We start from the raw sequence: 27,055 nt of genomic DNA on the forward strand, positions 1-27,055 counted from the left end.
TGCTTGATATTGCAAATTGGCATTTTACCATGTTATGTTAATGTATTGTCTTAATTATGAGCACACTGGTTTGTAGTGCAGTTTTACTGTTTACTGCACGTTGTTATTCTTCTAATTATTTTCAGGAAGTCTCACCCATATGCTTACTTCTGCCTTAAAGAAAAAGCTGTATAGACATCTAAATATTTAAAAATAAATAAAACCATGTATTTAATTCCTTTGAGACACAGTTTGCCCCTCCCCAAATGTTATGCTTAATGGTACATTCAATGCGCAAAAACGTTTATCTTTTTAAACACTGATTTCATTATGCATTCACACAGGGATATAGAGGAACTGAGTGAGATTAAGTGGTAATGTAGCTTGGATTACATTACACAGCTACAGCAGTACAGTGTATGGTCATGTGACGTTTGACTCACGTGGTGTGTCAGAACTCCTACTCCATAAAGGGAAGAGAGGCCTTCAGCAGAGCCTTCAGTGGGCAATAAGTCATTCATACTTTATGAATGAAGGCCGCCTTTAAATAATACACCAAAGACTACAGAAAGAAAGAATTTAAATAAGCTATTTAAAGTCTAAAAATTCATACCAGACATAAAAGCCCCAAGTTACATTTAAGTTTTAAGTTTAAACTACACATACTGGCACTTTTTGTTAAAACAGGTTTGTGGGCCTTCTCCATTCCCTCCCCCTGTGAGGCAGCAGCTGTTTTGTGCATGTGTTGATCTGTACCCCAGTCCCTTCCCCCCATGTTCATTTCCCTGAAGTGTCTCATTTGAGTCTTTAGACCTGTTCGCAGCACATTTTAAACCACTTTGTCATTTACCTAAGAACAGGCAAATTATGACTATGCTTTGGATTTGAAACACCTAGAGATGACTCATTAAGAAGTCTTACAAAGCTGCTGCCCTGCTCCTGTTCTAAAACCTAAAAGAACGTTTTATTAATACCACATAAAAGCATTAACAATTCAGTGTTGAAAATGTAAAAAGTATTGTGTTTTAGAAAACTGAAGCAGCCATTTTTTTTGTCAATAAGCACATTAACCAATTTCCACACCTGCCATTTAAAGCCATTTTAATATTTACAGATATAAATCCTGGAAATTTAAAACACCACGAGCACCTAGAACTACCCACCACCCCCACAAGAACTGCACAGGAACTGCTTTTCCTGGAATACAGCAATATCTTGAGTTCAATTCCATAAAGATGTCTCTTTAAACACTGGAGACAAAGTCATTCAAAGCTTTACATTTTTTCGAGAACCAAGCATTTCGCTCTGTCATTTTTAAAGCATTTTAATTTTCAAAAACAAAAGTTTGATGCCAGGTTGTGTGGTACTTCAACAATAAATGTGCAGACTAGAGACAGATACCTGAACAAATGGAAAGGGATGGGGGAAAATCTATCAGTAATCCGAGTTATGTGCATTCTCGTAAAATTACAGAGACTGGGACAGCATTTCTGAGAAGTCATTTTAATTTATTCTGACATGCTAAAAGGGAATAAATTACACTTTTATAGAATGTCCAGCTGTAAAGTACTTAAAGCTGGTTCTGAGGGACAGTTTGGAGGCAAGGAAAACAACAAAAAGAAAAGAAAAAGCCAAGTTATCTGTGTGCATTTGTCGTGGCTAAAGGCTGAGGAAAACATAAGAAATCAAACTGCTCTTGCCTCACAAGACCCAAAACTATATAGAAAAGAAACCCTCCAACATTTTCTTTGCAATAAAAAAAAAAGAAAAGGAAATGAGCAAAAGACCGCTACCTAACAGCAGCGAAAAACTGTTGCAGAGAGAAAGTCCCAGAGATATTTTACAAGAGGATCTGCTTCACCACAGGAAGAAGCAACAAAAAACCCTTTCCCCCAAATAATCCATTCAATACAGGGAAAGACAACTCTATAAAACTGAAAAAGTATATTTTTCTGATTAAAAAAAAAAAAACAAAACAAAAAAAAATGATATATATGCATATAAAAATGGTAACGGGAAGGGTGGAGTGAGCACATTTTTCTCTCAAAAACAAAACATTGAGTCTATCATAGCAATTAATCGTACGAATGGTTACTTTCTCAATCAACATGAACATTTTCCAAAGAGAAAAAACCCAGATCAGATGCATACAATTTTCATCTAAGCATTTAACATACAGGTTTAGTTCAGAGTGATGCCTAATTTGTAATGAATATGCTTTTGTGGAGTTTATTCTTTTATTTTTTTAGACTTCAGAATACCAAGTACAATATAGTTAATGCAGCGTTCTAAAGAGAAACCTAGTAGTCACTAGAATGTTTTTTTTTTTTTTAAATCTTCACATTAGAAGCTCTCTAGCACATATCAGCAGGCAGAATCGTAATTACCTTTTTAGAAAAGAAAAACAAAACCCAATGTTTGCCTTTTTAATTATTTGGATACATTTGAAACAAACAAAAAAAAAAAAAAAAAAGATTTAATCTCAGATGTTTCATTTTGCTTGAGGAAAGAAAAAAAAAAAAATTGAAGGACGAAAATGTGTCTCGGATGTCTCCATTCTGACAGAAGAGTGTCTGGGTTTGTGCCACGCTTGGTGACGAGAGGACGATGAGAAGGAAAGGGAGGGGGCCAAAACTGCTCTGATGGGCAACCGAGAATTCAGGAAGGACCCCGAACAGCTTTCCTGAAGGAGAAAACTCGGGAAAATATCTGCATGTGCACAATTATATCCCCATTTTCTACAGTTTTCCATTTGAAAGGAGAAGGGGGCGAAAGTCTCAAGGGACAGGACAATAGAAAAGGCTACAGCTTCCAACTCCAAACCAAGCCTGCTCTCTGTGTGGATATAGTATATACATACCAATATATAGATATATGCGGAGCATCTTATCTATATATACCGATTACATATATAGTATATGGAACAAAAGTTCTTTAACAGGAAAAAGGTTGCCCACAGTGCCTGGCAGGTTCTGGTGAATTTGATCCTAGATGCCGGGGTGTGATTGGAAGGCAAATCCTGCTACGACCACTCTGCTCTGCTTCATTACATTGTCTTAATGCTTAGAAACCTGCAAGACAGGGAGACAGATAGAGAAATAGAGAGGAGAGGGTTAAGAGTTAGCGGCACCGAGCTGAATGGGGTTGAGCTACTGTAATCAATGCGGCCAACCCAGTCAAAGCACTATTCAGTCCTGGAAGAGAGAAAGTGCAAAGTCATCAGTCCCTCTCTGCAGTAAAGTCGAGACTTGCTGCAGAGAATCTCAGAAAAACATTCATGTCATCAAACTCACGGGGGCTCAGAGGGGATAAACACTTTTGCTACAACAGTCCAGAAGGGGTTTGAGGCAGCTAAGACCTTTCCTAACCATGACTGATGCATGTTACTCATTCATACGCTTCTATAGCCGACTGACACCTTAACCAACACAGCTGCTGCACGATCAGCCACCCTACAGTTAAATAAAACCAGCTCAGAGCAAAGCAGCTGTCCCTTCGAGAATCCTTTATGACATTATTCACTAACACAGATACTAGATGACGCTACCAGCCTTAAAAAGCAGCACAATATCCATCTAAAAAGTACCATTTAAAGATATAGTCCATCCAGAAAATTAATTAATGTGCTTCCAAACCTCTATGATGGAAAGCTGGTTAAATTTCAATGCAAGGACAAAAAAAATAAAAAAATGGATACATGTGACACTGGACCACAAAACCAGTCTTACGCAGCATGGGTATATTTGTAGCAGTAGCCAAAAATACATTGTATGGCTCAAAATGTTTCTTTAATGCCAAAAATCATTGGGATATTAAGTACAGATGTTTCATGAATATATTTTGTAAATTTCCTACTGTAAATATATAAAAAAATTCATTTCTGATTAGTAATATCCATTGCTAAGAACCTCATTTGGACAACTTTAAAGGCGATTTTCTCAATATTTAGATTTTTTTTTTGTTTGCACTCTCAGATTCAAGATTTTCAAATAGTTGTATCTCGGCCAGTTATTGTTCTTTCCTAACAAACCACACCAAAAATGAACCCTTATGACTGTTTTTGTGGCCCAGGGTAACATGCATACAAAGATATTTTAAGAAATATATCAGTGTTCCACACAAAAATAGTTACAGGTTTGGAATGACAATTTTAATTTAAGGAGTGAACTATCCCTTTAAGTTAATGTGAATTCAACTAGAGAAAAATGAGACCGATTTGATTTTGAAGCGTAACTGCTAACCTCACAAGCAGCTTCAAGTCATGTACAATCATAATCCTCAACAAAAACAACCTGACAGACCTGTGACGTATGTTGAAATGTTTCCAGCGCAGCACTCTCAACTGTGGTCTGCTTCTAAAAATCAATGCGCTTTTGCCTCAGGCAAACAGAGCACAAAATGAAACAGGATAATATAGACAGGAAAATAAAATCTAAAGAGTTGTTTTAAGACTGCAGTTTCAACATTACTCTTGAAAAATTAATAAACTGATCATGCTTGGAAAGCATAATGTTTACTTGCTTCCTCATGTAAAAATCATATTTGTTTTTTTTAGAATCTAAAAGTAAGATAATAACAGGATTTTTAGATTCAAAAGCCAAGTTGTCGCCCATTTGTGTCACTGCTTGTGTCATTTATAACTAATCCGCAATGGATAGATGATTCAAAACCGGTTGCCAAGTAACTTGATTGTTAGGTTCGAGCTGCTACTACTTGCAGAGTATAGTTACATTTAGCTACCGCAGCCTTGACATTTCTATGGACACCGATGGAACATTTGAGTGAAAAAAGACGACGGGAAGAGGAGAAAATTAAATGCTTGACAAGTCTGCATTCATTGAGTGTGAGGAAGTATGCTGACGCAGCACTCTGAGGACAAATCTCAACAATAATACAGCAGCGCAAGCTGGGTCTCCGTTGTTGCAGAACTAACAAAGTTGCGCCGGTAACCAAGAAACCAACAATCCCCTGCAAATAAAGTTCTTTCAAGCTCAAACACTCCTGAGCGTCACCACTTAAATTCTTGGCTGTGGCTTTTCAGCCGAAGGGATCTTAAAGGGACAGTACTCCATTTCTGAGCCTGCAAGATGCGTAAATCTTCGATCAGATGGCGTTATCACAATCATATCTCTAAGCAGGGGACGCAACCTGGCTTTTGAAGGGGGGATGGGGTGCAATCAAACTAAAACGGCGTGCACGAAGGATTAGGCAAATACTACCTCATCAGCAAATGCTATTCTTAGTTAGTCCAGCCACTTTTAACAGCAGTTGTTCTCAGAGTTAATTCAGGATGAACCTTGAGTGCAAAACAGTCTTCCTGCTTTTCACCAAGCATTTACCAACAAAGAATATGACTTGAACCATGGGATTGAAAAGAAAAGACTCTAAAAGCCATGTATAACGTCACAGAGGAAATAGATCACAAAGCTCAGCTGGGAATATAGCTGCCTGCGTGGGTTGACGCCACACAATCGCTATAATAAACCCACGGTCCTCTGTGGCCATTTAGGCCTAAAGGCAGAAAAAAAAAAAAAAAAACATCTCGTTCATTTGATTATATAGATTACAGCACAAAACGGCTTTAGAATATCAGAACTGCCAGAAATTTATGGAATATATTCTCACAGCCTACAAACAAGGCTATATAAGAAATCCTGCAGACATCACAGAACTGCCGATATGAAATTTAAGACCATTTTAAGCACCAAAAGCAACTTAGAATTATATCAATGTTTAGTAAGAAACACCCAAACTAAACACTGCTGTAGTCCAACTTTAGCAGGGCACTAAAGGACACAGCAGTAGACATGGAGTGACAGCAGCTTTTCCACTTAACTGTGCCCTTCCAAGTGTCAAGCCTTCTCTGCATTAGATGCACAACAGATTTAGACTACATTAAAGCCTACACCATCTGACCAGAACTACTTATCGCTAATGTAGTGTAAAAGAAACTCTATATGCTCATTAACATGCTTTTTAATCGCCAATGGTTCTGGATGAAAAAAAGGCACTCTCGACTCCAAGTCCATATACCTAGAATGGGTTACGCCTTTTGCTGGAAAGCAGATCCACAACTAGAATCACAAAAAATAATCACTGAGTCATCACATGAACATAGAATAACACGACAGTTCCCTTAACACCAAACATATAGAAAAGTACAGTGAGAGTAAATGAAGAGATGTGAAAATGACATGGTCTTGGTTAGTCTGTGGTTAGAAATCACTCCCACGTATCCATGTTTGTACTGAAGAGACCATTATAATCAAGACTAACAAGTGTTAGATCCAGGAACAATGATTGGGAGAAATCTGTCAAATAGAGCATCCCATTTAGAAAGGGGTTAATTTAAAGGGATGGTTATCTGACATTCACAGAAAAGATTATGAAGCCAACCCTTCGTCCCAGAGAAGAATAGACATTTTTTTTTTTTTTTTTTTCAAAGTTAGTAGTCAAATTTCCCAAGGACGTCTTTGCTTTTGCAAGACATACCAATTGAATCTTTTTTTTTTTTTTTTTTTGGAGGGTGTGCATCCTTGAACTAACACCGTTTCTCTGCATTTCATGAATCTTTTGGGGAGCGAATGTTCCAAATCCACTTTTGTTTTTACAAATGCAAGCTAAGCAATTGGTGTCTCTGTTTTTGCGCTGAAAACGTCGCTTGGCTGTTTGCTACTAACCTTTCATGTTACTCTTGGGTTTGTCAGTTTGCTTGCCTGTGGGGGTTTGTGCCTGTTGCCCCTGTCCCCCTGAGGAGGCCGCTTGCTGTGCTGCTTTCTGCTTCAGCATGGTCCAGTCAAATGTGTAGTCATACTGGTGGTTCAGAGTCCTGAAAGTGAAAGTGATCAAACGGGAGTGAGTATACCAATACAAACCAAATGAAGTTAGATACCACAAGTGGAAAACAAAAAATAAACATGAGAAGTCCACAACTGGCAAGATTTTCTACTAGGTAAAATTAACCTCAGCCTGGTAACAAAGCTGTGAAAAACAAGTTGTGACTAGGGAGTGTTTTGGTGTTTCTGGGCCAGTTGGGAGTGTTGAGGTAAAGCAAGAAATTGTCAGGCACCTGAAAAGAATGCGGAAAAGCTGACGCAGGTACATGTAGTCAGGTGCCTCTTCAAACCGCAACCCACGACAGTAGTTCAGGTACATGGCAAACTCTGCTGGGAACCCCTGAGGAAAGAGCCAGATGCATGTTATGAAAGAACAAAATTACCAAGCTCCATAAATTATGTCAACCTGACCAGCTATTTTTTAAGGTGAGGAAATGAACAAAAAGAAAGTTTTTTTATATCCTATTATAATAATGCTAGTAGGAAAAAGACACTCATGCAGGCACTCATGCAGGCTAGAACAGAACAGCCTGGTGAACAGGGCTGTCAAACTAACAATTATTTTGGTAATCAAGTAATTTGCAGATTATTCTAACGATTAATCGGGTAACTGGATTTTTTTTTTTTTATAAAAATAGACCTAAGTGAACAATAGCCTTTAAAATGTCTCAAAATACATATAACAGCAATGAGGCAATAATCAGTTCAAATAAAGTATCAAAAGCAAATAATCATATGGTTGAGGGCAGAGGATGCCAATGGCCTGACGATTGTTTTTACACTTCACTGTGCAATCTAATCCTTATATAAAATAGCCGCTGTAATTTCTTGAATATATGGGCATCAAAACGTGTGAACTCCGAGTGAAGGTTTAAACATTTATTTTGAAATCGCGATGAGCAGTTAGCATACTCAAAGATATTGTCGTATTCTCCTGTGTTTTCATAGGTTTATAAATGATTTATAGAGATGCACCGATCGACAGGCCAGGGACTGGAATTAGCTGATTTTCAGCATGACCTGCCGATTCAGAGCCGGTCCGTTTTGACATCACACTTATTATGGCGACTGATAATGTATTTGTGTCGTGCCAGATGAGGTTTGCACAGCCTGAGTGAGAAACTCATGCAGAAATGAAAACAAATGAGTGCAACAACACTCACAGAAAGTTATAGATGCATACTACAGTTAAAGAAATTTTTATGATACAATATTCAGGTACGCAACATTGCACAATCAAAATGTTTCATCGCGACTGCAATGAGATTTTATAAAATAGTGGTTCAATAAAGAAGTTGTTAAAATTAAGTAACTGACATTTTAGACACAATATTGACTGTTTTTTCCTCAATTTAGTTGTCGAAAATAGTTCCAGTTCAGAAATAGTTCAGAACTGCTGTATCTCTGTGTAACACAGCAGTGTTTCGTTACTGAATGAATCCACGTTTTTGAATGAATCGAATGAGTCAATGATTCAGTAACCCATTCATAAAAGACAGTCACTTGCCTCGTTTCTGACTGAATCAGCCGTTTGAAAATATGTTGAATGACTGACTAAATTATTCACTTAAAAGAGTCATGTGCCATCACCTACTGGTGGTTTGGTTTGACAAAGCATCTACATTTTCCTAACATTTCTTATTTGTATTTTTAAAAAGATACTTAAAACATGAATCTTAAATTCTTTATGCATTCGAAATTTTGCAGTGTAAATGCATTTATAGCACCTCGGCTTCATCAAACAGTCTGTGTAAATACATCTAATGCCACTTCAGATGCAGCTTCTGTGTTTCCTGCAGTGGAAAGATGGAGTTTTTTGACAATTTAAGAAACATGGTGGGAAATGACATCTGTTTTGTTATACACAACAACTCCTTTTCAGATCATTGTTATTTCTACCACTTTCCAGTTACAGAGCACTTTATTCTGTAACTTTGTGCAGACTGGGGCAACTGTATTGTTTAATCATTTTTTATTTGGTAAACTTTTTTTGCATTTAAATAAAGTACAATTTTTTTGTATATGCTGTCAATTATAGCTCTTAGAAAAGAAATCAGAATCGGCAAAAATCGGTATCGGCAGGTCACACTTTCGAAAATTGCAATCGGTGCATCTCTAATGATTTACCTTACAAATCTGATAAAATAGCACACATTGCGTTCCCAGATGAATGTTATAATAAACCCAAACAACATGCAGAGATGGAGTTTGATACTCTCCACATTTGTGTAGCAGCATTTACAGTGAACGGAGCCACTCTGATACACACGTACATAACCTACATGCATGTAAATAAAGTGCATATATTAAACATTTATTTAATTGAATCGTAGTGTTTGTGAATTTTTAACAGCATACAACTTTATTATGATTTTTAAATGGGTTTAATATGTGGAATGTGCCACTTCCGGTATTTTGCCGATTACTCGACAATCTATTTTTTTTTTTTTAATCTAATACTCTAATAGAATCAAGGAATTGTTGCAGCCCTAGTGATAGACACAGGATGGGAGGTTTATTCTTATAAGCAACTGGATGTTTTTACATAGTTTCCTGACACACAAAATTTAAACATTTATATTCCCAAAAACACACAAAAAGAAGCTATGCAAAAAAGGTGTACAAGCATCTCATTGATATAGTTAGTATTGAATGTTCTGGAGATAACTAATTTGAATACTCATGGAGCCTGGGAATTATCATCACAACCTTTATACTGAGCAGAGGTTTTATAGCATGCATGCGTGCAGACCTTTGAAAAGCCTTACTGTGAGGATGTAGAATTTCACATACCTTACACAAGACCTCGACAGGGGTCGACATCTTTTTCTCACTAATCTTCTCATACTTCTGTTTCTTTGTGGCAGCCTGTGGGCAAAAATGAAAACGTTACACACTATGATCTGGTACTAGGCTGTTTATCAGTGTGCAATCCCACAGTGCTGGGGGCCATAAATAACACAGCTGAAAGAAGATTTACAGCACTTTTTTAGGCACCACCTGTTGGCCCGTTTCATACTGCCTAAGAACTTTAAGTTCATTCTTTTAAGGTTTTTCACTCCACATTAATAAATAAGGTAATATTCATTAACCTTATGGAGTAATCTCAACATTATGGATGTATTCTAAACATCCATACTTAATATAACCTGCATTCAAACCACACAGAGCAGAAAAGTTACTGGCATGCTTTTCGAAAATTAACCTATAAAATATATATATATATATATATATATATATATATATATATATATATATATATATATATATATATATATATATATATATATATATATACATACACACATACACATATATATATATATATATATATATATATATATATATATATATATATATACATATACATATATATATATATATATATATATATATATATATGTGTATGTATATATCAGTATCTCACTAAGTTCATTCAACAAATCTTAGACATGCTGTGCGATCCCATCTAAAAGTCCAGCCATAAGGATCAAGCCTGTGCATTATCTGTACTGCTTACCTTCAGTCCCTGCCATGGCAGGCTGGTTCTGTTGAAGTACATCAGCACGTATCCTAGCGACTCCATGTCATCTCGACGACTGTTAAAATGAAATAAAGGATTAAAATCAAGCCAGAAGGCCTCTAAACAGAGGGCAGATCTTTATTTAAATAAAAAAAATAAAAAAAAAAAAAATAGTGCATAGAATATGAGTGGGTTTGATTGAGTAAACTATCCCTAAATTAACTGACTGACCACTGACATGCCACTCATTTGGTAAAGGGCAAGCAAGCACAGCCCAATCAATCACTTAAGGTCGCAAAATGCCACGATCAAGAATTTATGGAGCTGCTTGTTATTGTAAAAGACTTGAGAACTATGTGTTCAGTAAACCATTACAAATGCTATCATCAGAAAAATTTGACTGAAATTTGTAACATGGATTGGAGCACAATGAGCAAAAACTGAATCAACAATTTGTGTCGAAGTGCTCACCTCTGCTCGATGCCCAAATGTGCGTTGATGCTAGCATAGCGAGCTGTGCCTGTGAGATTTTTGTCTTCTCTGTAGGGTATGTGCTGTCGTGTCCTGTTGTCTCGGTATTTCTTGGCCAGACCAAAGTCGATGAGGAACAACTATACAAATAAATTAAAAAGAAGCACAAACACAGACATTTCATTTTCAAAACTGACCATAAACATGAAAGAAAACTTGAGACACAAATTCATTTTTCATTTTCTTCCAACTTCCTCCTGTGAGCTGTCTGACCTATTACCTGGACCTCAGAACAAAAAACAATGCATCCAGCGTCTGCAATCAATGAAGCGATAGGGTCAGAGTCTACAACGCAAATGAAGCTTACTGGGAAAGGAAACACACCCTTAATCCAAGCAGAGATGCAAGAGTTAACTCTAAGAGCCTGTCATTGACTGAAATATCATTCTCATTAATGGAAAGCCACTCAAATCCTGTCCCACACACACATACACACACACCTACAGGCCACAGCCCAGCAAGAACGCCTCACCCAACTGGTTTTTCACTGAGGCAGCAGCCATATTGTAACATATCCACTCAGCCATGCTACTGTTTGCTTGGTTCAAGCAGGGATTTGAAACGTATTTCCTCTTGTCAAGACAATTAGTTACGCCAACCATGCAATTCCACTTAGACCCTTCCATTAGAGGTCAAGTCAGGAGAAAAGAGCTACAATCAAAGCGCACCAGAAATCTTATGATTTACCTGTTGTCCAACAACTGCTCTTTTAAGATGCATAAAACACACTGCAGCAAGGATGCCTTAAAAGAGCAGTTCTCTTCCAGAACAAAAAAATTTTACAGATACTCACCCCCTTGTCATTCCAAGATGTTAATGTCTTTCTTTATTCTGTCAAAAATTATGTTTTGATTTCTCTCCATATAATGGATTCTATGGTGCCCCGAGTTTGAACTTCCAAAATGCAGTTTAAATGCAGCTTCAAAGGGCTCTAAATGATTGGTATGCCAAAAAAAAAAAAAAAAAAAAAAAAAAAACTCCCATCTCATTTTGTAACTCAACTTCAAAATCGTCCTACATTGCAGCAGAATTACCAACCCAGTGTTTACAAAGTGAACATGCAAAGAAGGTCAAATGCCCTTTACAAAAAAAGATAATACAGCGATTTAGGACGATTTTGAAGTTTTTCAACATACCCTAACTGTCATGAACCGGAATACACAGTTCACGCAGAGCTAGACAAGGTTAAAAAGTATATAAATTGTATATAAATTGGAGATAAGACCCTTCTTCCAAGGCTGGGATCATTTAGAGCCCTTTGAAGCTGCATTTAAACTGCATTTTGGAAGTTCAAACTCGTGGGCACCATAGAAGTCCATTATGGAGAGAAATCCTGAAATGTTTTCCTAAAACAACAATTTCTTTACTGAAAAATGAAAGAAAGACAAAAACATCTTGGATGACAATGAAGTGAGTAAATTATCTGTAAAATTGTGTTCTGGAAGTGAACTACTCCTTTAAAGAGCACGTCCCAGCACAATCTTTAACGATAAAGAGGAAGCATTAAATAAGAAGTGGTTTTCTGGCCAAACTGATTTAAACATTTTCAAATTATGTAAGAGCCCTTCTCCTCTGAAATAGCCGGAGGTACAAGTACTTGGCCATCACTGTAAAAACCCACGCAAACATTTAATATTTTGCTATTTTAACTTCCTGTCAGTGCTCTGAAGATGACTGCAAATAGCTGTGATGCCAACAATTTTTCACTTCAGAAGCTGAGTACCAAAAGTTACTTCCCATTTTGTTAGGCTGAACTGAACCTTTAAATAAAAATGAGCACATCTCAACACAAAAACATGCAACAGTTTAAAAACCAAGTGTTTAAAATGTCAACCCTGTCAATAACAGGCCACAATTTTCACATGGCTTGTTGTGCAGTTGGTTGCAACCAACATTCCAACAACATGTTCCAACGATAGATGGCTGGCTTGGGAAAACAAGCCTCAGTGTCACAAAGTGCTGCTGATGAACTGAAAGATGCGTTCTGCAGCAAGAACAAGCACCCAATGCAGTGAAACTAGGCCAATCAAATTATTCTGTCAAAAGTCGTTGATTAGAAGTCACAGTAGAGCACTGGGCTTTGTCTAACTGCAACAAGTCTTTACATAGAAAACTGTGAATTCTCCTACACCAAACACGCCAATACGAAAATAAAGTGGGGAAAAAAAAAAAAAAAAAAAAAAAAAAAAAAAATGACAAGTGAAAATCCTCTGTTAAAATTTTAGAACTGACTAGGACTGAGAACAATCTGCTACTTCTTCCCGAAGTGACAAGTCCTTCACCCGCCTGTACAGAGATCCCCTCAATCTGGATTAGGAGTTAAATCTCTAGTTCTGTTTAGCATGTGTGTCTGGTTTAATGCCAACAAACGTTAATGGTTATTGTTGAAAATCAAAATTAAATAGGAAAAAGAACTCCAAAAGGCACAGAAAAAAAAAAATAAATCAAAAGAATTTTGGGCGATTATTAGGAGGTGGTTGTGGTTTCAGACCTGGTTTAATCCTGAGAAAGATGGGTCCTGAGAAGAACTAACAGCCAAGCTTCTTTTCCTCTTCCCCACTGGAGATTCTAAACACTGAACAGACAATAGAGGGTGCAGTGCATCAAACAGTATTGCTGACAACCGCACACGGCCAGCGCAGACAGGCAACACCAAGGCTCAGAAAAAGAACGCGAGGAGGAGCAGAGGGAGGGGAAGAGAAAGCCTAAGGCAATCCTTCATCCACCAGCAAGCGTCCTAGCTCAAACTCAGAGGAGGCTCTGCTAATGGCAGACGTCTTCCCATAAGCCCAGGCTCAGATACTAGCTGATAGTTGTTGTTTTTTTCAGACCGTATAATGCAGGGCCCGCTTGCCTCGTCGGTTCTCGAGCCATAGAGGCAAACTGTACATGGCACCTCTGGCCGCCCAACCCAGTGATCTTCCTCTCATCTATACCAATTGTTCCCAAGCCTGATTCTCTTTTTTGACTTTGCCAAGGCTTTATCCATAAACATTCGACAGCATTTAACGCTAGCTGTGCCATACGGTGTTTAACAGCTAAGCCCACCTCGGCGTGAGGCTAACAAGACAAATGGCACAACTAGGGTTAAGAAGGGCAAACTCTAAAGGCCATTCACTACAATGGGCACTTGTTTTAAAATTAGGCATGAGAAGCTTTGAGAAATGCAACCAACCAAAACTCAGCCCCGCCCCTTTAACAGTCCTGTGAAGGATAAATATTGCATTTCGTGTTTGACAGATCATCGGACCACCTACAGTAAGGAAGAGGCTAGAATACTTTGGCGTGCGGAGAGGCCAAATCAGGTAGGGATGAAGCTCTGAAGAACAAAACAACAAAAAAGCGTGCAGTTTAAGAGGTGCATGAATTAACCTGCATGTTATTGCAAAAACAGTTTTAGTTTAGTTACAAAAGACAAGATGGGACAGCTTCGGTGGAAGTGACATTGGAGATTTTAATACAGCAGCCCAGGGTAAAGCAACAAAACAAGCCATTAGTTAACAATGGTGCCGAGCTGAGTACGGTTATCCGCAATGTGACAGGAGAGTGGGGGACTGTGTGAGGAGAATATGTCAGACTTGAAGTACAGAGGAATATTTGGAGCTGAACTTAAGTAAATCTAAAAAAAAATATCACTGCACGAAGCATTAACAATTGCCTCTCAAACACATTTTTAGACTGACTCATGTGGAACTGATGTCACCTGTTGGCCTGCACCATTCTTGGTCAAGACATCTACAAGTTTTACTCTAAAAACGTTTTACTGGGGGCTGGATCAAGAGTGGTAATGATCGTATGAGATGTAAGCAGAGAGCAGTGAATAATGCGAGAGAATAAGCCTTATGGTTCCTCACCGAAAGAGCGGGCTTGCGAAGCAATAGCTAAATCAGATCTTCCCGTCGGCTGAGTTCACTGCACTTCTTAACTACGATTTTTTTTTGTCCAGGGTGGATGTCGACAGCTACACATCCAAAAGCAGAGCGTGTGCATCCAGAGTTTTAGTGAAAAAGGTGACAATTTCATGTGTATGTATCAAAATAAAAGCTTGAGGCTGGCATTCACACAGACACACAATGGTAAACATTTATTCCAGACAGCACTGCCAAAAATGGTAATACAGGCTTCACTCAAGTACCAAAAAGTACCAGAATTTGTAGTGGAAACTGATCTGAACTGTTAGACGACCATCAGAGCTTGTACTCGTAAGTCATTGTTTTATTTTGCACATGATGCTTTAACTTTGCCAAATGTTGCCTGTCTGCAAGGGCTCAAAATTACGAGTTATCTGAAACAAAATACAAATCAGGCAACTTCTGTACATTTGAATAGAGAGAAATAAAACAGTGCAAAGCACTTCAAAGGCTCCTAGTCCAAGGGAGAAATAAAAATAATAATAAAATAAAAAAATAAAAAAACACAACCACAAGTCACATATCATGCACAAGTTCCATTTGAGGAGTGAAAGACATACAATCCATGTTCACAGATGTCCACAGCCCAACCGTCAGGTGATTCTCAAACCATTGAGAAGTTAAGCTGTAAACATCGTGTCTAAGGACTCAATGCGGTTTTAATTATCTGCTCCTATGATTTCCCACCAAATATTCTTTGTAGAACCCAGCCATCCCAAATCATCAGAACAACATCGAAACGTAACTATCACAGGCCCTCAAGCCAGTGTTCGTCCATGAGAACGTCTCAATGTAACAGAAACCTTAGTGATCTGCAGTTTTATTCGCAGTCAATCCTCCATGTCAATTTTAAATCTTTAACTTGACTGTCTTTCTCACAAAAATAGGGAAATGGTGGAAGTTTACCTTATTACAGTGACGGCCAATACCCATTAAAAAGTTGTCTGGCTTGATATCTCTGTGGATGAAATTTTTTGTGTGCACATACTCGATTCTGCTGATCATCTGTGGAAGCAAAACAACCAGGTTAGCACCACAGGACCACTCAATTTTTTGAGTTTGCTATTACAAGCCAAAATTAACCATTCATTACCTGATCTGCAAGCATTAGGACAGTTTTCATTGTGAATCTGCGGGAACAGAAGTTAAAGAGATCCTCCAGACTTGGCCCCAGCAGGTCCATCACTAGGACATTATAGTCCTTTTCTTGGCCATACCACCTGAAAAACAGCACCACATAATTGATGACGACTCAAGATTGCATGGCAATTATTACAAAAGCATGAAAACAAAAGCTGTGCTTCTTTGATGCATGACACTTTGCTCAAGTTTACAAGATGAGATTTTATCACAAGCGAATTACAATTAAATTAAAAGACTATTAAAACTGAAGATAGCTGACTAAGTTATACTGAGCCAATAAAGCATGAAGCTTATCAGTTAAGGAAGTGTCGGAGTTACATGGCACACCCTGTGAACAATGGCATCCAATATATCCAGCTTGGTGACTTGACTGCATTTACAGTCCACAGTAACTATAGAACATGTGTTAGACCAGCCACTCCAGACACATTTTTCCGGAGTGGATGACCAAAAAAAAAATTAAAGCAATGCTAAATTGTTTACGTTACGTACAAAATCAATTAGGTGGCTCCCGCAAATATTCTAACTTTGACAAGCAGGACTCAGATACACAGCTTAGCAGGTGGAGGTTCAAAAGAGTTGCACATTTAGTGAACACATTGCTACAGCAGTCGCCAAGCAACCACCATGCTAGAGAGTCCCCTAAACAAAGAGGTATTGTGGAGACACAAGGTGCAGCAGTAGACTAGTGTGCATTCGGTCATCTGTGCCAGAAAACCAACATCTACTATTTCACAAAGACAATAGAAAATGTACTTTGAACCACAAACGGGCTCCTAATCCTTGTAATGGTTATAATGCGGAAGCAACCACATCCATGCTAAATGCTGGTGTAAAAACTTTTGTTGGTATTCAGTTTTAGGCCTTTTGGTGTAAACTCACAATTATGTAAGTCTTAGCGACATATTGTAGAGTACAAAAGCACCAGCAGTAATAATGAACAAAAAAAGTTGTTAACATTTTCCCACGAGTTAAAACCAAAAATACTATAAATGTAAACTATGAAACCAACCCCAAAAAACTCATGTTTCACAAATATACCCACATTTACAATGCTTACAGAAACTCATATCAACAGCAATCTCATGCTTACGGAAACTACAGCCTTCTCTGTGGGATACTCATTTCCTCTTTTCAAAGCAAAACTACGGGAAACGCTGAACAAAACAGTGTAGTTTGCCTGAACATGTTAACTTTAATAAACCACCTTGTATTTAGTCACACAGAGGTGTTGGTGTAAATGTGTATATATTTAAATAAAGTGAGTAGACACTTTCCTGTGATTGAGCTTACATAAAAGACTTTGAAGAGCACACAAAGCTCTTTTCTTTCATTAGCAAAGGCAGTGAGTGGTTTTAGGGAGTGTGGGGGAGGGAGATCTTGTATGGCAGGTTTTCCAAGCTCTAGTAACCAGCAAGTGAAACCAGTACTTTTACGCATCTTTTCTATCGGAAACTTCAATTCATTCACTACAAAACAGTTCAAGCCAAAGTGGGGCAGAAAGACGAGAAATGCACAACCATTTTTTCTTTGAGGTAGTTAATAACACATGCTTTTTCCGCATTCAATCCAGTAATTACACATAACCTAAATTACACATATCTTAAAAGCAGTAGCGTTAAACTAGAAGGGAGTTTAATATGCTGCTATACTTTTTAGTTATAACTCATGGCTGCATCTGGTCTCGTCCTTAAAGTGTTTGGTAAATCCATCCATCCATGCCTGGAGTTACCCAACTGGTAACTGCACAGGGTTAAATAACTAGCTAAGGTCTAAGAGTTCAGATTTCTAATCGGCCAAGCTGCTGTCAGCATGAGATGCCACAGAAATGGACACCTGTAATGGCAGTTCATTGACGGCGAAGGCAGGGTATTCGTATTTATACTAATATTACCAAGGGAAACCTTCTGACAGCTGGATTAGTTTACTAAATCATGCACTACAATCTACAATAAAACTAAATAAGCAACAAAAATTATTGCTGAAGCAGCATTTATTTAAAAAAAAAAAAAAAAAAAAAAAAACGATTAGGTTTAGAGCAAACAATTAGGTTTTAAATGTTGCAAGAAATTAGGTGTGGTCACATTTACCGCTGTCTGGTGAAATTTCACAGGCAAATTCGATCATTTCAACAGAAATACAACCGATCAGGAATCTCACGTGAGGACGAAACATTTCCCTAACCAGATTAGGCTCAGGTAGGCCATGCGCCTCATAAATAAAATGTTGATATAAATATAATATATATAAATAGAAACAGAATTTCTAATAGAAATACAATGTTACAGATCATTTTTTTGTCACATGTAGCAGCTAGAACATTTTTGCGCCAGCATGTCATGCGTCTTTTCCACCATCTACCAACACAGAATACTTTATACCTGTGGGAAACACTGAGATATGTAAAAAAAAAAAATGTATAATAAACCAGCAAAGTTAACTTTTAATACATAATCATAGTAATTCAGGTAGATACAGCCAAGAGTCGAGGTTCATAATATTTATAAAAAAAAAACAAAAAAGAAAAACAAAGAATTATGTCAGGTGGCGAAGTTAATTAAACATGAACATAACTAAATCATTGCTTTTAGTTTCAAGTTTTATCTGATACACAACATGTCTGGGATTGGTAACCTTCTCACATAAAGCTACAGTGTAATAAAATCTAATATGTACGGTGCAATAAAAACGGTTTAAGTTTTAATACCAAGTCATAAACCAGCCTAAGCCATTTTTTTCCAAGAACAAGGGTTGAAATTGCTTAATACATAAAAGCCTACAAACATAACTGCATTGGAAAATAAAGATAAATACACTATTTCAACCACTAACACTTTAACCTGTAGAGTTATAAAATATGTATAACGTTATTTACATTCAAATCAGAAAACATACGTGACAACCTCTACATTTTTCGTGAGAAACGAAAACGGGGACTACGTTTTATTTCAACGTGCATCCAGAATCAGTTATTGAAAGCTTTCTCATAAATGGTTAGCTCTTTTACACAATTACAAATGTGGTTATATAAAACAAACTAGCTCTTTAAAGATTTTTTGACACGAATAGCTGCCCTCGTACGGCTCAGTCACCTTGAGAAGAGAGCAGCAGTCTCACTAGGCCCTGAAACTTGTTTTCCCTCATCCGCCATTTTCTGATCGAGAGGGAGGACATGTTGAACAAACACAACAAAAGAGCAGCGGCCATTTCCCACTCGAACCTTACTCATTACTCAGCAACGCACAAACACACACTTCGTGATCAAATCTTATTCATTAAACTATCTTATAATACAGTATACAGAACACGTAACGTCGTTGAAGACATTTTAAAAAGCGGTTCTTTCATAGAAACGCTAACGCTAATGAACGGGCTAACGTTAGTTAGCCTGTCTAGCCTATCATCAGTGTAAAACTACACATATTAGACCATCCAATTCTCATATGTGTATATAATAAATTAACGATCTATTACGATAAGTATTATGCGTAGTTGACGTGTACTTTGTAACGTTACTCGACCCGTTGCTTTCGATCTTGCGCTAGGCTATAAACCAGATCAAACTAGTCCAGCTAGCCCATCTAAACAAAATCCTTTATAATTTCACCTACAATAAGACATCTTTACTCACCTGATGTGTGGGATTCCGACTCCTCCCTGGAGAATTTTGTACAACTTGCTTTCATATAGAAGTTGAGGGTGTCTGGCTTTCTGTGATTCCAATTTCACAGCTACCTCCTGAAAATATTCAAAATTAAGATCGTTGTTTAAAAAAATATATATATATATACACAAGTCACTGAATATTGGTTTATTAATTGATGCTACACCATCCTTTCTTTCTTAATCTATTCAAATCTACCAAAACATAGTTATATGTTTAGGTCAAATATTACAATATGGTAAACATTCAAAGCTGTACAGGCTATATTTTTCGATGACCGTATGAATTACGTCCTGGTAATCAGATGTGACGAGCTGGATCTATGTATAACCCCCTCAATCTTCTTATCCCAGCACATTTATCAAACATCCATTTCATCTTTACCTCTCCATTTGTGATGTTGATTGCCAAATAAATGTCACCAAAGGATCCAGATCCGATTTTCCGTACGAGCTTGTATTTCCCACCGACTATGAACTCGGCTTTAGAGCCACTGCTGCTGGCCATGTCCTAAAATCCGAGAAGTACTCTGAAACTGTGTGAACGGGTGAGGCTTTCAGGCTGCTCTCTTCTTCAGTCCAGTAGAAACAATGCTAGCTAGCCTAAAAACGAGTCTTCCTCACTAGCGGTGTCCTTAACAACTCACAACGACGAAAATGAGATGATAACGGACATTGGTTTCAACAGGAGATTACTCGTCTCGACATCTACGTGAAAACAAGACTATTTCCCCTGAGGTTGAGGCTGTTTTTTCTCTTGAGCAATTCCCCGAATAGCTGACTAGCAGCTTAGCCTGAAAGGACACGGAGGAGTCGATGTCCTCGACGCTCTCTTCGAAACACCTCTCTCTGAGGGGCGATTTTTCTTCTTAAAGACGCGCTTTCCAGCTTATTCGACCGCACATCAAGGCAAACGACGTTTTAACTTTGAAGAAATTATGTGAGTCGCTGCTTTCTTTTCAAAGCGCAACCCACTCACTTCGCCATCTTGTCCGTCTCTAGATGAACAGATTCTGCTGATCTGAGGAGAGGAGCGAGACCGCGCTAAAGCGCGCCGCCGCGGGCAGGGGAGGGGTTCACGCGTGATGTCAGCGAGGCTGCGGGAACGCGAATGGCGAAAAACGCGAGGGCGCGCATGTTTTTCAAAAAAAAAACATTTCAGGATTTCTCTCCATATAGTGGACCTCTATGGTGCCCCCGAGTTTGAACTTCCAAAATAATATTTAAATGCAGCTTCAAATGGCTCTAATAGGTCTTATCTAGCTAAACGATTGGTCATTTTCTTTAACAAAATAAAATAAATAAAATACAGTTTACATACTTTTTAACCTCAAATGCTCCTCTTGTCTAGCTCTGCGTGAACTCTGTGCATTCCGGTTCATTACGGTTAGGGTATGTCGAAAAACTCCCATCTCAGTTTTTCTTTCAACTTCAAAACATTTTTGTAAAGGTCGTTTGATCTTTGCACGCTCACTTTGTAACACTGGGTCAGTACTTCTGCAGCGATGTAGGACGATTCGTGTCAGTATGTAGCCTAATACTGACATTAATAAATCAAATGACACTGCTCACTCCTGTTACTATTACTCAGTTACTATATATAAGTATAGGATATATGAGTATATGAGTAACAGGACTGAAAGTAACAGAATTGAGATTTTAGGATAAAATGAGCAAATATATATAATCTAGCCACAAGGAGTACGTGGTAATATTATGAGTATACTCAGCAAATTATAGTGGTTCACCAGAGAGTTGTATTTTTAAATAAACAATTAAGAAATAATTTAGGTAACTGGAAAGACGCTGTTACAATATAATCAAATATACAGAAAAGAAAATAAACCACATTCTTTCAGTCATTTTATTGCCTTAAGAAGATCCAGATGTTGTAATATTATGTTGAAAATGTCTTGGGGAATTTTTTAGTTTTTTAGTTTAGGGTAACAGGACTGAGTGAAAACCTGTGGACATGACTAAAATGTGTATTTTATCTAAAATATTATAGATTGGGACATGGAGGTACACAAAAAAGCAAAATAATGTTAAAATGTAGCGTTAGACACTGGGAACATGTACAAATGCTGTATTTTCAGTGTTTTAGTGTTTTTTTTTTTAATTAAATATTTTAAATTTGCAGTTAGATTAATGCGCAGGACTAATATGCTTATAGAAAAACAGTATTTTATAGCTCATTTTTATGCATGTTTGTACATAATGTCCTGGGTACATAAATGGCAACCATTCGGTGGAATGGCCCATAAACAGTTCGCACAGACTTGATACGTTCAAAATTTACACATCTCGCGATGACTGTGCACGGGAACGCGCCTCGATGACCTCCGCTTCATGGTTCACTGATGCCACCTAGTGAGATCTTGCCATTAAGGCATAGTTCACCACAAAAGTAAATATAGTCATCATGTGCTCACCCTCATGATTTTTCAACCCTGTATGACTTCTTTTTTCCATAACACAAAAGGAGATTTTAAGACACTATGGTATTTTGCTTTCTTATATGGAACAAAAGATTTAATTTAAACAATAATGTTTACTTGACTGTCCTTAACATTCTGCCATCTCTCCAAAAGGAAGGCAGTCATAAGGTTTGGAACAACATTGGGGTGAGTAAATGATTTTGAACGAACTATCCCTTTAAAGGTTTCTCTCAATCAAGATACTGCACACGTCCCTCTTAATTATAGTTTTAGTTGTGTTTGACTACTCATCAAACTGATGAATTATTACCCAATCTCTTGATGGAATGTTTCATGACAAGATGGACAACATAAGATTTACTTATCATAACTTAGCATAAAAACAATGTTTAGAAAACAAAAGCATCCCAAATTGAAAAGAGGCCATTAACAAAATTAAGCAAAGAGGTATGACTAGGACAACCCATGCAGATTTTGAAAACAAGACTGTACATGTATAAACAGTAGTGTTGTGATATATTAAATCAATTTAAAATATATTTTAAAATGTATTCCTGTGGCGGCAAAGTTAATTTTTTAGCAGCTAATACTACAGTGTCACATGATTTTTTAAGAATTATTCTAACATGCTGATTTGGCACCCAAGAAACTTTTCTTATTATTAACAATGCTGAGTTGTGATGCTTAATATTTGCAAACAGTGATACATTTATTTCTGGATTATTTGATGAATACAAAGTATAAAAAGAACAGCATTTATTTGAAATAGAAATATTTTGTAACATTTTAAGTGTTGTTACTGTAACCTTTAATCAGTTTAATATCCTTGCTGAATGAACGTCAGCAAGGATATTAAATTGCAACCCCAAATTGATAGGAGGCAATCTGCAAAACAGAGCAAATTATCAATTACTACATATGTGAAGCCCATGCAGATTATGTAAACAAGGCATTTGCTGACTATTAAAACAATTACAGGCAACAAGCCATCGTTTTCTGCAGCAAACATTTTGTGATTTAATGAAGCTAGACATCATGTTTGTAAAATGAGACCTTTATTTAGACTTGTGATCTTTCAGCTTTGCTCCTCTCATGGACAAGAGGGACTTTATGCTTGTAAGAAGAGCTGGGTGGTGACTGATTACATGTAGTTTGGATTATGTAATCAGATTCAAAAAAATAAGTTGTCTACTTGTAATTAGATTAAAGTACATTTTAAAATACTCATACTCATACTACAGTTACTTTTTTATGGATTACACGATTACATTCACACAATAGCAATAAACTATTCATAATGTATCAATTCTACCAAATTTCTCTTTTACATGTCTTAAATTGTCCTCTCTGATATATCCTACTGCTTATATACTGTACATTCAGAAAGTCTTACAGTTTTGTGGACATTCACACAAAGACCAGTCATTATTCACACACATTTTTATTTTTATTTAATTGATCTGTAGGTAAATGAACCATGTATTTCTGTCTTTGGAAGGGTTTTGTCTTCCAAAGACATTCAAATGCACAAATTCACAAACTTTTTTGCCATATGATCCTCTTTCACCTAATATATTTACTTGAAGTACCCCTGAGATTTTTTGAATACATATTTTATTAATTAAGTATCATATTTGTATGCTCCGTGGTTCTCTGACATTGGTAATGGTCCATGACATAAAGGTAAATAAATAAAATATTACATTTTTAGTACGTTTTTTTATTTTGATTGGTTTTTAAATGATTCATTTTCATTTAGCGTTTTTATGAATTCATTATTAGCTTTTCATTAAACTCATAAACCCCCTGCAGTTCTTTCACAAACCCTAGTTTGAAAAACCTTCCTGTAAAATAATGTTTAATGCACTTTATGTTGTTAATAACAAATGGAACAGCCAATATTTACTTACTCTTTGTATTTTTATGTCAATATTGTACTTTGTACAATTATACTGTTTAAATCAATATGATAAACGAGGTTAGGTCAAAAGTAATATAAAGTTGTCCGATTATATTAAAGTCTGTGATGTAATGGATTACGTTGCAAAAGTACAGTTTTTGTCATGTAAATTGGAATCAATAACAGATTAAAATTTGTACATAATCTAGAACTGCTAGTAAGTGTGGATTTTATTGCTATTTCTGTTTAATAAAAACCCGGGATAAATAGTAAGAAGCAGAAGCAATTTCTTCAGGATGCCCTTTGTTGACAAAGACTTTTAACCTAAAACCACAAATAAATGACGTTAGTCCCATATGCCCTTAGTCATTGTTTGTGGACCATTACCTGAATGTCACCCATCAGGTTCTTTCTGGGTAGGCAGAAACAATGAGAGGGAGGGAGGAGTGTTGGTTCATTTCAAAAGCTATATAACTACAGGGCCCCAGATACTAAGATACACCTGCTGAGTTTCCCACTCTCGACTCATACGACGACAGCAACCATGAAGCTGGCTATCCTGATCTGCGTTTCTGTTCTCTTCTACCTTTCTGGTAAGATTCAAATTTGGCAATTTAAGGTACATAAATACAATGAAATGTGGATATTATGTCATAATTATCTTAAATAATTAAAATCAAATCCAGATTGATACTTAGTCAAACTACTATTGTTGTTTAACAAACATCATGTGACACTGACGTGTCATAATAAGCATTTTTGAGATACACAGTGTTTGTTTTTTGAAATTATTTTATGCTTTCTGGAAAAATCCACACATGGTAAGGTTACAGCTCACAAGATTAAACTTTTGTTCTTTAGAGCCATTATTCCCTGACCCAGACAGACCCATTTTTTGATATTTTGGAATGGGTTCATGTTGTAGAGATCAATGATAACTGACATATGACACTGATGAGAACTGAGACACTGCATAGTGGGTCATACTTTTTGTTGTTTTTAGGAAAAAAACAAACAAAAACACACACACACACACACACACACACACACACAAAAACAGAATCCATGAATTGTTGTTATAAGGTTAGGTCTTCTTTATCCAGCTTGATTCTCTGACCAGAGCCTATTTTGAAGTATTGTACGGACATAAATCCCTTTATTCAATGCAGATATACTCAAGAACATAAAAGGATGTTGCAATGACTGAAATGTAAATTCCTGTTTTTGAAATGATCATAACAAAGGAGAGAAAATAGAAGCGCAAATATGTAAAGTACCTAGAAGCTATTCAGACATACAATAGGTTGAAAAGAAAGTACAAAACTTGCTTAGCCACTTTTTTTTATCTAAGACCTGTTTGGAATTTCAACAGGGAAAACCTTAGTGCCTTTCCTGGTTTATTTTTAACAATAATCTAAATTTTTCACTGTTTCCACAGTGGCAGAAGCACAGGAGAGTGAGGTAAGTTAGAGTAAAACCACTAATTTTAAAAGTTACCAGATGTTGCAATAACTATTTCACCTTTTTTCATGCAGCTTAAAAAAATGAAGTCTCTTATGCTCACCAAGGTTGCATTTATTTGATCAAAATACAGTAAAAACAATACAAACATGAAAAAAAAAAAAAAATCGAATTCATTCTAATATGATGATTTGGTGATAATTTAAAGTCCCCATAAAATCAAAGTTTTTTTGGCTTTTAGTATAAATATGATAGCCTTACGGTTATCTATAAGGTAGTGTGCTCGAAAACAATGACAAAATTCGCGTTTACAAGATAAAAGCATTTAAAACGTACAGTCTCTCACTTCCGCCAATATGGATCAATGATTTTGATGACATCACGCTGCACTTCAGGTTCTCATCAAACGTTCTCATCAATATTTTCCTGTTTTAGTTGAAATTACGTCACCACAAAGAATAACGCTACGTGTTTCAAAGCACTTCAATGGACCTTTAATAATTTAAAACAAATCTTAAGACATTTCTTATTTTTATCAGTGTTAAAAACAGTTGTGCTGTTTAAGATTTATGTGTGAACCGTGATACATTGTTTTCAAGGTTCTTTGATGAATAGAATTTTTTAGCATTTATTTGAAATCGAAATCTTTTGTGACATTATAAATGTTTTTACTGTCACATTTGATCAATTTAATGCATCCTTGTCTTTAAAAATAAATCCTACAGACCGTAAACTTTTAAACAGTAGTTTATAATCAAGTAAATGGAGGTAAAGTGTCATTATATTTGGTTTGATTGTTGAATCTCTCTGACATCTTCATAATAGAACAACGTTCCTGAATTTGGATGTACTCGTGAGTACAATCCAGTTTGTGGAGACGATGGACTCACATACTCCAATGAGTGTATGCTGCACTGGGAGAACAAGTACGTGAGCTGAACATTTGTGTAATGTAAATTCAACGTTTTGAGAAAGCTGGGGCAACACATGTGAGAATCCCAGGCTAAGCCCAGATGTCAGTTATTTACAAAGCTCCCAAGGTTTAGTAAACAGCCATGTTTTCATTATGAGGACAAAGTATGTATTATACAAAAAGCACAAGGCATAGTAAACATTTTTGACAGCAATTCAAACAGTATTTGTGCCTCTTCTAACACGTCTTCTCTGTTTAGGGTTCGTAACAAGAACGTCAGCCTTAAGCACGCAGGACGGTGTGAGGATGAAAACAAGTGAGCCTGAACTCACTGCTGTTACATCAATGGCATCCAAACTGGCCTTTAGTTTAGATACTACACCAACAACCAGCATGATTTTCTGTCATACATTAATCAGTATCATGTAAGGACATATGCTATTGGAACTTTATCAGACACTGCTTTGTCAATATGTAATCTAATGCAATAAAACAGTGAAGCATTTGAGAACTCTATTTTATTAATAAATTATAATTAAAAACTGTAATTTAAAATAAATCACATTTAGAATCAAAATTTTCTCTTTTTCTTCATAATTATGACATAAAAATGACAACAGCAGAATTTTGTAGCACATGTGAGAATTGTTTGTTTAAATACTTAAAATATTTGAATATGTGGGTGAATGCATGTTTACTTTTTGTTTGCGTCATTCAAAAATACATTAAAAATTCAATGTATACATACACTGACTTG

The 27,055-nt window shown here is 36.6% G+C and overlaps 2 protein-coding genes across 5 annotated transcripts; one reads left to right on the forward strand and one right to left on the reverse strand.

The window, feature by feature from the left end:
- Positions 1–1,466: 1,466 nt before the first annotated feature.
- csnk1a1 (casein kinase 1, alpha 1) lies at positions 1,467–20,632 on the reverse strand. 4 transcript variants are annotated; one of them, XM_051127162.1, is made up of 11 exons: positions 19,972–20,632; positions 19,555–19,661; positions 15,874–16,000; positions 15,687–15,785; positions 13,361–13,444; positions 10,810–10,949; positions 10,336–10,414; positions 9,609–9,683; positions 7,049–7,155; positions 6,660–6,808; positions 1,467–3,050 (listed from the first exon to the last, which is right to left on the reverse strand). In XM_051127162.1, exons 1-11 carry the CDS (start codon positions 20,092–20,094, stop codon positions 3,043–3,045), a joined length of 1,098 nt encoding a protein of 365 aa, XP_050983119.1. In that variant the 5' UTR covers positions 20,095–20,632; the 3' UTR covers positions 1,467–3,042. The 4 variants fall into 4 exon arrangements, with proteins under 4 accessions (XP_050983119.1, XP_050983121.1, XP_050983122.1 ...); XM_051127164.1 differs by having other exon boundaries at positions 6,696–6,808; positions 19,972–20,631; XM_051127165.1 differs by lacking the exon at positions 13,361–13,444 and having other exon boundaries at positions 19,972–20,630.
- Positions 20,633–24,356: 3,724 nt separating this feature from the next.
- On the forward strand, positions 24,357–26,803 carry si:ch211-195b11.3 (uncharacterized protein LOC100334344 homolog). The gene is made up of 4 exons (XM_051128010.1): positions 24,357–24,517; positions 25,363–25,385; positions 26,211–26,311; positions 26,558–26,803. The coding sequence occupies exons 1-4, from the start codon at positions 24,469–24,471 to the stop codon at positions 26,616–26,618; spliced, it is 234 nt and encodes a 77-aa protein (XP_050983967.1). The 5' UTR covers positions 24,357–24,468; the 3' UTR covers positions 26,619–26,803.
- Positions 26,804–27,055: the final 252 nt, after the last annotated feature.

This window comes from Labeo rohita, chromosome 14 (genome assembly GCF_022985175.1).
Source record: "Labeo rohita strain BAU-BD-2019 chromosome 14, IGBB_LRoh.1.0, whole genome shotgun sequence".
Taxonomy (NCBI): Eukaryota; Metazoa; Chordata; class Actinopteri; order Cypriniformes; family Cyprinidae; genus Labeo; species Labeo rohita.

Coding starts and splice junctions, on each gene's coding strand:
- si:ch211-195b11.3 (XM_051128010.1), top strand. CDS start 24,469: ATGAAGCTGGCTATCCTGATCTGCGTTTCTGTTCTCTTCTACCTTTCT. Junction 24,518..25,362: donor TGTTCTCTTCTACCTTTCTG/GTAAGATTCAAA, acceptor CTGTTTCCACAG/TGGCAGAAGCACAGGAGAGT. Junction 25,386..26,210: donor CAGAAGCACAGGAGAGTGAG/GTAAGTTAGAGT, acceptor TCTTCATAATAG/AACAACGTTCCTGAATTTGG.
- csnk1a1 (XM_051127162.1), bottom strand. CDS start 20,094: ATGGCCAGCAGCAGTGGCTCTAAAGCCGAGTTCATAGTCGGTGGGAAA. Junction 19,662..19,971: donor TCAACATCACAAATGGAGAG/GTAAAGATGAAA, acceptor GAATATTTTCAG/GAGGTAGCTGTGAAATTGGA. Junction 13,445..15,686: donor TTGGCCGTCACTGTAATAAG/GTAAACTTCCAC, acceptor TTGTCTGTTCAG/TGTTTAGAATCTCCAGTGGG.